General features: G+C 54.4%; 1 protein-coding gene across 1 annotated transcript; it reads left to right on the top strand.

Moving 5' to 3' along the window:
- The first annotated feature begins 5,144 nt into the window (after nt 1–5,144).
- On the top strand, nt 5,145–14,114 carry Wdr18 (WD repeat domain 18). Its single transcript, XM_090339707.1, has 10 exons — nt 5,145–5,376; nt 6,460–6,570; nt 11,403–11,536; nt 11,770–11,911; nt 12,266–12,409; nt 12,488–12,552; nt 12,644–12,768; nt 12,881–13,047; nt 13,655–13,723; nt 13,805–14,114. The coding sequence occupies exons 1-10, from the start codon at nt 5,167–5,169 to the stop codon at nt 13,940–13,942; spliced, it is 1,305 nt and encodes a 434-aa protein (XP_090195833.1). The 5' UTR covers nt 5,145–5,166; the 3' UTR covers nt 13,943–14,114.
- Nucleotides 14,115–14,653: the final 539 nt, after the last annotated feature.

The following is a 14,653-nucleotide window of genomic DNA, read 5'->3' as shown; positions in this document are numbered from 1 at the left end:
ACTGTGGGGCGGGGGGGAGCTTGAACTCAGGGCCTAGCTGTCCCTGAGTTGTTTTTTTTTTGGGGGGGGTCATGGGGTTTGAACTCTGGGCCTTGGTGCTGTCCCTGAGCTCTTCAGATCAAGACTACCACCCTACCCTTGAGCCTCAGCCCCACTTCCCATTATCTAGTGATTAAATGGAGATAAGAGTCTCCCAGTCTTTAGTGCCCGGGCTGGCTTTGAACTTCGAATCTCAGATCTCAGCTTCCTGAGTAAGGATTATAGGCGTGAGCCACTGTCACTGAGCTTTTGCTCTCAGGACTTGTGCCCCATCACTTGAGCCACAGCTGCACTTCCCGCTCTTTGGCGGTGCATTGGAAATAAACCTCCCTGATTTTCCTGCCTGGGCTGGCTTTGAACCACAATTCACACATCTCAAACTCCTGCGGAATTAGAATTACGTGAGGCACCAGCACCCAACATTCACTTTTTTTTTTTTTTTTTTTTGCCAGTCCTGTGGCTTGAACTCAGGGCCTGGGCACTGTCCTTGGGCTTTTTCAAGGCTAGCACTCTACCACTTGAGCCACAGCAGCACTTCCAGCTTTTTCTGTGGTTTGTTGGAGATAATGAGTCTCACAGCCTTTCCTGCCTAGGCAGGCTTCAAACTACAATCCTCAGGTCTCTGCCTCCTGAGTGGCAAGGATCCCAGGCATGAGCCACGAGCACAGAGCCTTTTGTTACCACGCAGTCCCATGGAGACAGGACAGAGGGGCCCCAGGTGACTGGTGGATGCTAGTTCGAAGCCTCCAAACCCAAACCAGAAACTGGACTGAGGCTGTGCACATTTTCTGGGGCTTGCTCGCTCTCTCTCTCTCTCTCTCTCTCTCTCTCTCTCTCTCTCTCTCTCTCTCTCTCTCTCTCTCTCTCTCACACACACACACACACACACACACAATTTTCCATGCTAGGGACTCAGGACAGGCTCAAGGTCATCGTGGCCAGGTAGGAGAGCAGTGGGGAGGCCCAAGGCCACGGCCACCTTGGCTCTCAGCCCAGCAGCCCCACTCCAGCCCCAGCTAGCCTGAGCTGGTCTCTCCCAGGCTATTGGAGAAAAGAGAAAAACAAATCACTGTACTGCCACCTGCATGCCCTCCCCTGTCACCTGTGGCCCTTTGTCCACAAGCTCTAACCACTCTGTCCAGAAATGGGCATTCCCACAGGAGGGGGGGCTCACCCACCTTCCCCCTTGGGGGATCCAGTACCAAGTCTCTATCTTCATTCCAAGGCCAACATGTCTCAGAGAGGTTGCTGAGGGGCCTTGAGGCTGCACAGCCTCTGGGGACACTGACAAGGGCCCAGTTCCCACCTCTCCAGCTTCCTGTGCCCCCAGCCCTGTCTGACTAGGCCTTTTTAGTGTGTAGGGAAGGGGGCGATCACATTGTGCCTCAGTTTCCCTTGGTGCTGTTCCCCACATGCCAGGATCTCCCCTAAGTCTCTGATTTCCTGCTGAGGGCTGGCAACTGGGTGGTCCTAGCGCCCCCCCCCCCCCAAAAAAAATGTAGCTTTTGTCCTGAGAGGCTCTAGCATAACTGGCCTGTCCTCATTCCAAGGGCTATGGGGAGGGGAGCTGACCTCTGACCTCACAGGCAGGCCAGCCAGCCCCAGGGAGAGGACAGAGGGATATTGGCCCCTGGGCTGGGCTGCAGCTGGAGACTAAAGAGGAGGAGACACAGCCCAGCTGCCCTGTTTAGCTGGCCAGGGGTCTGCGGGCCCATGACTTGGTTATCTTCACCCACCCAGGCTGGGACCTAGGTTCTAGAAACTTCCAGGCCAAACGTCCCCTGCTATATGAGCATGAAAACCTAGGCCAGAACCTCACCTCCCACAGAATCTTCCCTTCAGTCTGCCTTAGGCAACTGCAATATCCCCCAAATGTAGGTGGGGAAACTGAGGCCCAGAGCCACTCTGTGATCTGATTCTCCTGCATCACGGTGACAAAGTCAGCTGTGAGGCTCAGCTAAAGCTTGAAAACCCAAGTTAGCATTAAGATTCTCGGGCCATCTGCTGGGGATGGAGTCTAGGGCCTCCAGCATAAACTGTTCCAGCCCTGAGCTAGAGAGGGCAGAGACCAGAATGAGTGTGTCTGAGCTGCAAAGTACAAAAGCCCCATGTAGGCCAGTACTGAGCCTTGAACTCAGGGCTTGAAGGCTGTCCCTTAGCTCCTCGCCCCCTCTCATATTGTCTCTCTCTCTTGTCGGTCCTGGGGCTTGAACACAGGGCCTGGGCACTGTCCCTGAGATCTTTCCCTCATGGTTAGCACTCTACCACTTGAGCCATAGCTCCACTTCCAGTTTTTACGTGGTTCACTGGAGGTAAGAGTCTCACGGATTTCCCTGCCTACATTGACTTCGAACCGTGATTCTCAGATCTCAGCCTCCAGAGTAGCTAGTAGCCAGGACTACAAGTATGAGCCATCGGTACCCGGCTTTTTTTCACTCAGGATTAGTGCTCTATCATTTGAGCCACAGCTCCACTTCCAGCTTTTTGGTAATTCATTGCCTGTGAGTCTCAGACTTTTCTTTGAATCTCAATTCTCAGATCTCAGCCTCCTGAGTAGCTAGGGTTACAGGTATGGTACCTGGTTATTTCTCTTTCTTCTTCACCGGATAGAAACATGAGAAACCAGATCCTAGCACTCCCTGGAGGCTGAGACAGGAGGATTGCAATTTTGAGTTCATCCTGAGATGAGAAGCTCTGAGCTTCTCTCTACACAGAAAAAAAAACAAACAAAAAACAAGCAAATAAACAAAAACTTCTGTAACATTAAAGGGAACTGGAGGCATAAGCCATCTTGGGTATGGCTTATAAGACTCAGGCTGCACTCAAGGCCATGCATAACCCTATCTCCCAGGCCTCCCAGGACCTTTGCATGTGCTCTGCTCAGTGCCTAGCTCTCCTGAGTCCCCTGCTCAGACAATGTCACCCCAGCTGGTCCCAGTGGAGCAATCTCTCCCTGAGGTTCTGGCGCCATGTTCCACTACTGCCACCTGGCGGCAGCATTCTAATACTGCATTCTGGAATCTGATGCTCACTGATTGGCCTTCAGCCAGGGTCTCTCTCCATTATCCTCTCTGATCTGAGGTCCTGACACTTCATCACTGTTGTGATTGCATACCTATCTGGATTGCAGACAGCTTGCTCCCCAAGGGCTGGAAGAGTGGGACTCCGAGATGCACCCCATTTCCAACACTGAGGTGAACTGCTGTGCTCAGGGCCTGGAACCACTAGCTGAAACTTCACTAATGATGGATTTTCAAAGCATGGCAGTTGATACTGCTTCTTTTTGTAAAGTTGTCTTGGAAACGTGATTGAACTCAGAGCCTGAGCACTGTCCTTGGGCTTTCTCAAGGCCAGTGTTCTACCACTTGAACCACAGCACACTGAGGAATTGAATCTTAGTGCATGCTAGGCAAGCACTCTACCACTAGGCTACACTCCCAGCCCCTTTCTGGGAGTTTTTAACTAATGACTCAACTTCGCTGACTGATTGATTGATTGATTGATTGATGCCGGTCTTGGGCTTGAGCTCAGGGCCTGAGCACTGTCCTTGGACTTTCTCAAGGCTAGAGCTCTACCACTTGAGCCTCAGCACCACTTCCGGCTTTTTTCTATGTATGTGGTACCAAGGAATTGAACCCGGGTCTTTGTGCATGCTAGGCAAGCACTCTACCACTAAGCCAAACTCCTGACCCGATATTATTATTTTTTTTTTTTTTGGTTGGTCAAGGGGCTTGAACTCCTAGCCTGGGCACTGCCCCGAGCAATTCAGCTCAAGGCTACTGTCCTATCCCTTGAGCCACTGTGGTTTTCTGGTGGCTAATTGGAGATAAGAATCTCACAGACTTTAATGACCTAGCTGGCTTTGAACTGCGATCCTGAGATGTCAGCCTCCTGAATAGCTAGGGTTACAGCCATGAGCCACCTCACCTGGCTTTATTTATTTTTTTTTATTTTATTTTTTTTGCCAGGTCTGGGGCTTGAACTCAGGGCTTGGGCACTGTCCTTGGACACTTTTTGCTCAAGGCTAGTGCCCTGCCACTTGAGCCACAGCACCACTTCTGGCTTTTTCTATGCTGTGGTACTATTTTTTCCTAATTCTACTGAGTGATAAGTCTACCAAAGAACACATTGCATGTGAAGAATCAAATCTCAAGGCCAGTAGAAAAAAAAATCCTGCTTCACTGTCCACGGTACACATACGGTGCTGGCATGTAAACATGACTCTGGTAAGAGCTACATGTAATGCATTAACAAGGAGAAGAGATGTCATGCATTGTCCATGTCTCAAGTCGCCTTTTGCAGACGAGTTACTTGAAAATATTTAAGGGCATATCCGTCTTCTGACATCCAAATCAAACATCTACTATTTTTTTCAATGGTTAATTTAGTGTTGTATCATAAGTATATACTTGGTATTACCAAAAAAAAAAAAAAGACTCCCAGAGGAAATGGCTAGTGGTCAAGTCAAGCTTTGACCCGAGTGAATAAAATGATCGAAGGAGACGCGAAGCTTCACAAGAAGTCACAATCCAAGATCTCCACTTAGGTCCCCAACCCTCCACTCAGAGTTACAGGAAAACGTTAAAAAAAAAAAAAAGGTTCACACCAATCTTGGGAGAAAAAGAAGCTTAATCAGTGTATTTGCCTTGTAATAGAGGAAGATCTGTTAAGTCTAATTGATGTAAGGAAGATATTGCAAAGATTTATTTTAGAAAGCTTAAGACATGTGACCTAAAGTCTATCCTTTCTTGTCTTTTTCCTCCTGGACACTAAAATCTTAACAAGTGAGCAATATAATGGTTTGAAAGTCTGTAATTGTGGATAAGTGATGGGTGCACAGCTGAAAAGATTAGTATCTACCATTTACCACCCTGTTAAATAGGAGTGACTATGTGTAGTAGCTTGCTATGACATCTTTGACAAAAGGAGCAATATCTGTCATTTGTAAATTTTCTTGTTCTGATATAAATTATGTAGTTATTGTAGCTCCCCCCCAAAAAAGGTCTGTGCGCATGCGCAAGTCCGCCGGCCCCGCCCCCACGACGCGTTCCTGCCTTTCTACCCGAACGCGGTGGGCGTGGACGGCAGGCGTGGTGACGCACTTCCGGGGCGGGACCAGCCGACAACATGGCCGCCCCCATGGAGGTGGCTGTATGTACGGACACGGCGGCGCAGCTATGGAGCTGCATTGTGTGGGAGCTGCATTCTGGCGCCAACCTGCTCACCTACCGCGGCGGCCAGGCCGGACCCCGAGGCCTCGCGCTGCTGAACGGCGAGTACTTGCTGGCGGCCCAGCTGGGCAAGAACTACATCTGCGCCTGGGAGGTGCAGCGCAAGGTACGGCGCGGGGCCCTGGGCATTTAGGGTCGCGCTGGGCTCACGGGAGGAGCCACGAGGCCTTTAGGGGACCGCGCGCGTCCGCTGTGGGGGTCGCGGCGCCGGGGGGCGGGGCGGAGGGGGAGAAGGAAAGACAGTGTGCGGTTATGGGAGTGCGCATGCCCGATCCGCGGGGGTGGGGGGCGGCTTCGCAGTGGGCGTTGTGCGCGTGCGCGGCGCTGGGTCGGTGGTTCGGCCGTACCCGGGGACCGCTGGGGTCTTAGAACAACTGCGCATGTGCAGGCTTGGGAGCGCTCCGTTTGATTCTAGGCGGGGATTGGGGCTCTTCGGGGTTTGTTTTGGTTTTGCGGTTCTTGAGTTTGAACTCGGGAGCCTCTCCCCCCACCCAATCCAACTTTTGGAGATGCAGTCTTGTGCACTTCTCTCCTGGAGCAAACCAGAACTCTGATCCTCCTGTCTCCGCCTCTGGACTAGGGTTATAGGCATGTGTCACCAACACGCTGTGAAGAGATATTCCAGAGACATAGCACCTTCGGCTATTCTTTTCTTTTCTTTTTTTTTTGTTTTTTTTTTTGCCAGTCCTGGGCTTGAGCTCAGGGCCTGAGCACTGTCCTTGGACTTTCTCAAGGCTAGAGCTCTACCACTTGAGCCTCAGAACCACTTCCGGCTTTTTTCTATGTATGTGGTACCGAGGAATCGAACCCGGGTCTTCATGCATGCTAGGCAAGCACTTTAACCACTAGGCCAAACTCCTGGCCCTCAGCTATTCTTTTCTATCTGAAGCCCCTGCTGCTCCTTATGCCGTCTCTCCTGGCATGCACAAAGCTCTGGAGCTTGACGTTTTTCCCCATCTCAGAGAGGAAACTCAGGGTTGCATCACAAGGGATTGGGTCTCAAGGCTGTTAGCCATCCCTCTGATCTGCCCCTCTCTTCTTCCCCAAAGAAAGAGACCTTTCCACCCTACTCCAGGATCTGCCTTCCTGGACTTAATTCTCCCCGGTATCTCTGATCAGCTCAAGGGCCCCTTCTTCACTCCTGCCTCCCTCCTACGTGATGCTCACTGATCCTGTTGTGTGTTTCTAGGACCAGCTCCAGCAGAAGATCATGTGTCCCGGGCCTGTCACCTGTCTGACTACATCACCCAATGGTCTCTATGTGGTGGCAGGAATTGCAGAAAACATATACCTGTGGGAGGTAAGAGGATGGAGCACGCTCATCTATGTCACCTACAAGGCTTCAGGGAGTCGTCATGAGGATCAGATTCTGGGATGGGAGAGGCAGATCCTGATGGCTCTGGGGTCTTGCTTGTACTTCAAGTCTCAAATCCACCTTATCTCTAAAGGACCCTAATTATGCCAGGAGCCCTGCCAGGTAGAGCGCAGGACAGCCCTGCTCCCAGGGCTCCTTCCAAAAAACAACACCTGGAATTCTGCCTTCAAAATTACAAAGGACTTGGGTGCAACTCAGTGGTAGAACACTTGCTAAATAAACATCCTCAAGGTCCTAAGTTCTATCCCCAGCAACATGGGGGATAAGTTGGCCAGGCACCACTCATACCTGTAATCCCCGCCACTTAAGGTGGCTGAGATCTGAAGATCAAGATCCCAAGCCAGGCAGAAACATCTATGAGACTTTAACCATCAAAAAGCCAGAAGTATAGGGGCTGGGTTAAAGTGCTTGCCTAGCATGCATGAAGACCCAGGTTCGATTCCTCGGTACCACATACATAGCAAAAAGCCAGAAGTGGTGCTGAGACTCAAGTGGTAGAGCTCTAGCCTTGAGAAAGCCCAAGGACAGTGCTCAGGCCCTGAGCTCAAGCCCAGGACTGGCAAAAAAAAAATACCAGAAGTGGAGCTGTATAGCTCAAGTGGTAGAGTGACAGCCTAGAGCAAAAAGCTAAGGGATAAGCCAGGAACCAGTGGCTGATACCTGTAATCCTACCTACTCAGGAGGCTAAGATCTGAGGATCACGGTTCAAAACCAACCCCGGCACTAGGGACTCTTATCTCCAATTAACCACAAGAAAACTGGAAGTGGTGCCATGGCTCGAGGAAAACACTAGCCTTGAGCTGAAGAGCTCAAGGACAGCTTCCAGGTCCAGAGTTCAAGCCCCAAGACCCCTCCCCCCAAAAAAAAATCAGCCAGGTGCTATGGCTCACACTGTAATCCTAGCTACTCAGGAGGCTGAGATCTGAGGATCAAGGTTCAAAGCCAGCCCAGACACAAAAGGACCAATTAACCTCTAGAAAAGGGGAAGTGGGGCTTGGCTCAAAGATAGAAGGATAGGATGGTAGTTTTGAGCTGAAGAGCTCAGGGACAGCATCCAGCCCCATGACCCACCAAAAAAAAAAAAAGAAAGAAATCTAAGGGACAGCCCCCAGGCACTAAATTCAAGATGCAGAACTGGCACCCACAGAAAGATAAATGAGGCCCAGAGTTCAAGCCCCATAACCAACAGCAAAAATAAATAAGGGGGAGCCAGGAGTTTGGCCTAGTGGTAGAGTGCTTGCCTAGCCTTCACAAAGACCCAGGTTCAGTTCCTCGGTACCACAGACATAGAAAAAAGCCGGAAGTAACGCTGAGGCTCAAGTGGTAGAGCTCTAGCCTTGAGAAAGTCCAGGGACAGTGCTCAGACCCTGAGCTTAAGCCCAGGACTGGAAAAATAAATAAATCAATAATAGGTGCTGGGAATTTGGCCTAGTGGTACAGTGCTTGCTTAGCACGCACCAAGACCTTGGTGCAATTCCTCAGTACCTCGTATATAGAAAATCTGGAAGTGGTGCTGTGGCTCAAGACTAGAGCACTAGTCTTGAGGAAAGTCCAAGGAGAGTGCTCACGCCCTGAGTTCAGCCCCCAGGACTGGCAAAAAATAAATAAGATTTGACCAGGAGTGTGGCTTAGTTGTACAGTGCTTACGTAGCGTGAATGAAGTCCTGAGTTCCATTACTCAGTATCACATACTGAGAAAAAATCCCCAAGTGGTGCTGTGACTTAAGTGGTAGAGTGCTAGGCTTGGAGAAAGCTCAAGGACAGTGCCCAGGTCCTGAGTTCAAGCCCTACGACTAGCAAAAAATAAAGAAAAGAAAAGCCGGATCTGGGAATGTGGCTTAGTGGAAGGGTGCTTGCCTAGGATGCATGAAGCTGTGGGCTCGATTCCTCAGTATCATATACACAGAGAAAGCCAGAAGTGTTGCTGTGGTTAAAGTGATAGAGTACAAGTCTTTAGCGAAAGAGCTCAGGGATAGCGTCTAGGCCTTGAGTTCAAGCCCAAGGACTGGCCAGAAAAAGAAAAGAAAATCTGAGGAGAGACAGGATGATGTAGTTTAGCCTCTCCTGCCCTCTTTTCTCATTGAGGGAAACCAGGTGACACCTCCTCTCCCCATCATACAGCCTGGAACCTGTCCACAGGGCCAGGGCTTTCCCCGAGGGCCAGGGATCAATATTTTACACTGTGCCCTTAGGAGCAGCCGTGAAGGTTCTTGTTTTTCCTCAGAGCCTAGGCACTTCTTTTTTTTCCCTGTCCCAGGGCTTGAACTCAGGGCATGAGTGCTGTCCTTGTGCTTTCTCAAGGCTAGAGCTCTACCACTTAAGGTTCAGTACCATTTCCAGCTTTTTCTATGTATGTGGTACCAAGGAATCTAACCTAGGTCTTCACGCATACTAGGCAAGCACTCTACCACTAGGCCACACTCCCAGCTCCTCCCCTGAGCTGCTTTTGCTCAAGCCTAGCACATTCTACCACTTGAGCCACAGTACCATTTCAGGATTTTTCGGTTTGTATGGTACTGAGGAATTGAACCCAGGGGTTCGTGCATGCTAGGCAAGCACCCCACCACTAGGCCACATTCCCAGTCCATGCCTGAAGGATCTAACTGTGCCTGTATGGCCATATGCCATCGCAGGACTTGGCCTGCATCTGTTAAAAACCACCTGCTTCCTGCAGAGGAGGCCTTGCCTTCTCCCCAACCCTACACAGATGGAATGGTGCAGAACAGCAGGGTTTGGGGTTGTCACCAGCCACATTTCTGTCCCTCCTAGCCCCATCCTTGCATCCCCCGGCGGGTGGCCAGAATATGAGGGCCACCAAGCCACCCAGGGGCTATCGTGGGCTGTGGCAGTGGTGGGGCCATCTCATCTACTCTTCATTGGAGTGAAAGTCTCTTAGGGCACCCCAGAGGAGAAAACCTAAGCAGTAGGACTTGGTTTGCCCACTGGATAAGAGTCTTCATCCAGGTGGTGACAGTTGGTGTGTGGTAGTGATTTGGTGGCTCAGGACTTGGAATATGAGACTCCCCCTTTTTGCTGAGGGGCTGCCTGGCAGAGTGGCAAATGGCCACAGATGGCATCTGTCCAACCTGGCTACTGAACCTCCGAGGTGTCTGCGCAGTGGCCATCAGGGGGCCCCAGAGGCTCCTGCAGCCTGGGAACCCACAGCCAGGGAGGTGTGTGGAGTTCAGCTAGGCCTGGGAATCACAGAGCAGGCTCAGAGGCGGTCAGCTGGGCGCTGGCAGCCCCGGCTTATCGATCTTCCCTGCACACGGGCGCCCGGGGAGCAGGGCATCCCCGATGGACCACAGTGACTCCCTCCATCCCAATTCTGCATTCCAGGAGGGTTGGTGGTTCCCCTGGCCATGTCAGCTTAGGGGTGCAGACTGGGCCTTTTACATGCCTGGGTCAGCCTGTCTTGCAGGTGAGGAAACTGAGGCCCAGGATGGGCTGGGGTTCCATCAGCCACCACAAAGCGCACAAGCTTATGCCTCAGGCCCAAATGTTGGTGAGGACAGGGCGTCCCATGCTCACAGAGGGACCTCCTTTCCCCCCCTCCAGCCTCCCATGGCTTCCTTTCCTGTGTGTCAGGTTTCTTCTCGCCACCCCCACACTCTGCCACTTGAGCCACAACACCACTTCCATCTTTTTCTGTGTATGTGGTACTGAGGAATTGAACTCAGGGCTTCATACATGCTAGACAAGTACTCTACCACTAGGCCATGCTCCCAGTCCCCCCCGCCCCCCCACCTACCTCTATCTTAACCTGATCCCCTCTGCATAGACCAGACTTATTTTCTTTTTCCTTTTCTTCCCCTTCTTCAGTGCTAGAGCTGGAACTCTGGGCTACTCTAGGCAAGTGCTCACCATTGGGGCCCAGCCCTGCCCTACCTTGTTTTTTGGAGTTTTGGGGGGGGTGTTTTGTTTTGTGGGTCATGGGGCTTGAACTTGGCCTGGGCGCTGTCTCTGAGCTCTTCAGCTCTAGGCTACCGCCCTACCCTTGAGCCAAGCCCCACTTCCCGTTTTCTAGAGGTTAAATGGAGATAAGAGGTCCTTTTGTACCCGGGCTGGCTTTGAGCCTCAATCCTCAGATCTCAGCCTCCTGAGTAGCTAGGATTACAGGTGTGAGCCTGGGCTTGGTTTTTTTTTTCCCTTGACAGTCATGGGTCTTGAACTCAGGGCCTAAGTGCTGTCCCTGAGCTCTACCACGTGTAGCGACAGCGCTACTTCTGGTTTTCTAGTGGTTAATTGGAGATAAGGGTCTCATGGACTTTTAGGCCCAGGCTGGCTTTGAACCGCAATTACTGGATCTCAGCCTCCTGAGTAGCCAGGATTATAGATGTGAGCCACTGGTGCCCCACTACCTTACCTAGTTTTAAACAAGGTCCTGAGTGGGGCGGGGCCACAGGTCCTGAGTGTGGCTTTAGAGGCTGTGGACCCGGGGCTGGCGAGCAGGAGAAACCTGGCCAGCAGCTTCCCCGTCGCAGTTTTGGGGGTGGGAAAGCACAGCGGGTGCACCCCCCCATTCCCAGGTCCATCCTGTGGCCAGGAACAAAGTGGAGGTGCGAGAAAGTGCAGGTGCTGGACAGACAGCAGGCCATAGCTGCCACCAAGCTGGGGGAGGGCATAGTGTGGACTTGTCCCAGTATGCTGACCCCAGGCACCCCTTGGACACGGGGGCTCCTGATGCAGTGCCCCCCGCTCTGTGGGGCGGGGGCAGCTGGGATGCACTCCTCCCCCGGCCATGTCCCGTCCTCCAGGTCTCCACCGGGAACCTCCTGGTCATCCTGAACCGCCACTACCAGGACGTCTCCTGCCTGCGGTTCACGGGCGACAGCAGCTACTTCCTGTCCGGAGGCAAGGACTGCCTGGTGCTGGCCTGGAGCCTCTGCAGGTAGCGTCAGTCCCCCCAGGACTTAGGACCCCCTCCCTGCTGAGGAAAGAATATTCCAGGGCCTGGGGCCAGAAGGGCTGTGTGGGGGTGGGCTGTGGTCATGGTGAGTCTGATGATTGACTGCCCAGGTCTCTTGTGTACGGGCCCCAGTCAGGGCCAGTGGGGTGGGTCTGCACCCCACCTGTGGGCAGAGCCTCCCCCGGCCCATGGCCCACTGCTGTCCTCCCTGCCAGTGTGCTGCAGATGGACCCCTCCAGGATTGTGGCCCCTCGGCACGTCTGGTCTCATCACACGCTCCCCATCACAGACCTGCACTGTGGCTTCGGGGGCCCATTGGCCCGCGTGGCCACCGCCTCGCTGGACCAGACAGTGAAGGTAGCTCCCACCCCCACCCAGGTCTGAGCCCGCAGGGCGCGCTTGGCAGGCGGGAACAAATGGATCACCTCTTCCCCTGGGTGCCAGGGTTCCAGACAGCCCATAATCCCTGCCGCCTGAGCTCAAGGACGTCTGGGCTTGTCGGCTGGAAATTCCCACTCAGCCAGCCATGCCAGCCAGCTTGCCAGCTCTGCCAGCCTGCAGCCAGGGACGGTGGGGGGGGACGCCCTTGGTCTCTACAGGGGTCACCTGGGGAAAACCAGGCACAAGCCAGACAGAAACCAAGCACCTGCAGCCCCCAGTGCCCAGCCCTGACCCCCGCCGTGCCCGGCTCTCCCGTCCCCTCTCCCCCAGCTGTGGGAGATCTCTTCCGGCGAGATGCTGCTCTCCGTCCTGTTTGACGTGGGCATCACAGCCGTCACCATGGACCTGGCCGAGTACCACATGTTCTGTGGTGGCACCGACGGGTCCATCTTCCAGGTGGACCTCTGCTCCTGGGTGAGTGGCCACAGGAAGCTGGGGGAGGGGCCGGGCATGGGGCCACTGCCCGGTGCTCACCACCCTCTCCACCCCCAGCCTGGACAGAGGGAGCGGAGCTTCCCACAGGACCAAGACTCCGGGAAGATCTTCAGAGGGCACAGGTGAGGCGGGCAGGGGCCCCTCGCTCTGCCTGGGGCAGAGCTGGCGCCCTCCACCCCCACACGGGGCCAACCTCGTCTCCGCCTGCCGCAGGAACCAGGTGACCTGCCTGTCTGTGTCCATGGACGGCAGCGTGCTGCTCTCCGGCTCCCACGACGAGACCGTGCGGCTGTGGGATGTGCCCAGCAAGCAGTGCATCCGCACCGTGACCCACAAAGGTGAGGGCCCCGGCTGTGCCCCCCCCCCCCCGTGGGGGTGGTCTACAGAAGGGACCTGCAGACCAGCACGATGGGCTGGCCAGTGAGAGCAGCTGCCTGCCGTGTCTTGCAGGCCCCGTGACCAACGCCACCATCATGCTGGCCCCAGTGAGCATGCTGAATTCCGACTTCCGGCCCAGCCTGCCGCTGCCCCAGTTCAACAGGCACCTGCTAGGCGCCGAGCACGGGGACGAGCTGCGCCGCGGGAGCCTCACCCTGCGCCTGGGCCTCCACCAGCAGGTGCGGCCCCCACTTCCACACACGCCTGTAATCCCAGCCACCCAGGAGTCGCTGACGTCTGACGACCCTGGTCTGAAGCCAGCACAGGCAGGAAAGTCTGTGAAGACTCATCTCCAGTGAGCCAGCAAAATGCCCAGAGTAGGGCTGTGGCTCAAGTGGTAGAGCACCAGTTTTAAGATAAAAGGTTGAGCAGCAAAAGCTAAGGGATAGCACCCTAGGTGCTGAGTTCAAGCCCCAGCCCCAGACCTAGTGTACACACACACACACACACACACACACACACACACACACACTCTCTCTCTCTCTCTCTCTCTCTCTCTCTCTCTCTCTCTCTCTCTCTCTCTCTCTCTCTCTCTGTGAATACCAGAGCAGAAAGACACTGGAGCAGCAGGCTGGGCGAGGCTGCCCTCTGCAGCAGAGCCCCCAGTGCCTGAGCTACTGAAGTAGACTCAGGGCTGGTCCTAGCAGTAGATGCATTGCAGAGCTGGGAAGGCCTCGTTGGAGCCTCCCGGGCTTGCTGGCAGCTCTGGAGTGGCGTGTCTGCCTCTCGCCAGGGGCGCTGCTGCCTGGGTCCCTGAGCCCAAGGGCGCTGTGCCTTGTGTTGCAGGGCTCAGAGCTCAGCTACCAGGAGCGGCTGGAACAGCTGCAGGCCGTGCTCAGCGACTCGGTTGAGAAGGTGGGTGCTGCCCTGGGTCCCCGGCGCTGCTTGTGGCTGGGGAAGTCAGCTGCTGACCTCTGCCCCTGGTGTCTTCCCTAGAACGTGCTGGGTGGCCAGGACCGGCTGCAGCTGCATGTGACGGAGCTGGAGGACGAGGTGTATAATCTGCGCAAAATCAACAGGGACCTCTTCGACTTTTCCACGCGTGTCATCACCACCACGCGCAGGGCTAAGTGAGGCAGGAGGGGAGGCGCTGTGGGGGCCAGATCCCCCTCCCCCCACTCGGACTGGCCACCGAGGTGTTCCCGGCAGCTGACTTCTTTGGCCACTTTTGCATTTTATTTTATATCTTTTTTTTTTTTTACTCCTTGTGGTCTTTTGTTTCCTTTTAACAAAACCTGGACCGAGACCCCTCGTGCACTTGTCCTCAGCTTGCCTAGTGGCTGAGCTCAGCCCTCACCCTCGGTAGGCAGCCGGGCACTGCACCAAGGCTGGACAAGGCCTGAAGCCCTGCCTCGAGGATGGGATGCCGCCCTCCACAACCTCCAGGGGCTCCAGCCAGGGTCTGGGAAGCTGACTCAGGCACCACCAGGTGCACATGAGCTGCCAGCCAGCCCTGCCTGTGGGCACCAGAGCCTGAAGGAGGCTGCCCCCCCAATCCCTGTTCTGGGGATGCTGCCAGCAGCAAGCCTGTGCCTGGAGCCTAGCCCACAGGCCCATAGACCCTTCCAGAAAGCTGCCTCCGCTCCCAGCCCTGCCTCATGATCCAGAAAGTGCCTGTGATATAGCCAGTGTGGTCCAGACCCAACGCGGGCCAGCGCTGACCTCATGCTTGGAGGACAGGTGCACCCAGCTCCCCTCCTAGCTGTCTGCATCCTTTGCTAAGACCCGGCCTGGAGGAGAATCCCCATGTGCACAGGGGAGGGGCAGCCCCCCCAAGCCCCTCCT

The sequence above is a fragment of the Megascapheus bottae genome, chromosome 1 (genome assembly GCF_031878675.1).
Source record: "Megascapheus bottae isolate mThoBot1 chromosome 1, mThoBot2.hap1, whole genome shotgun sequence".
Lineage (NCBI taxonomy): Eukaryota > Metazoa > Chordata > Mammalia > Rodentia > Geomyidae > Megascapheus > Megascapheus bottae.
Note: the sequence above shows the minus strand (reverse complement) of the source record. Positions and strands in the feature narration are given on the sequence as shown.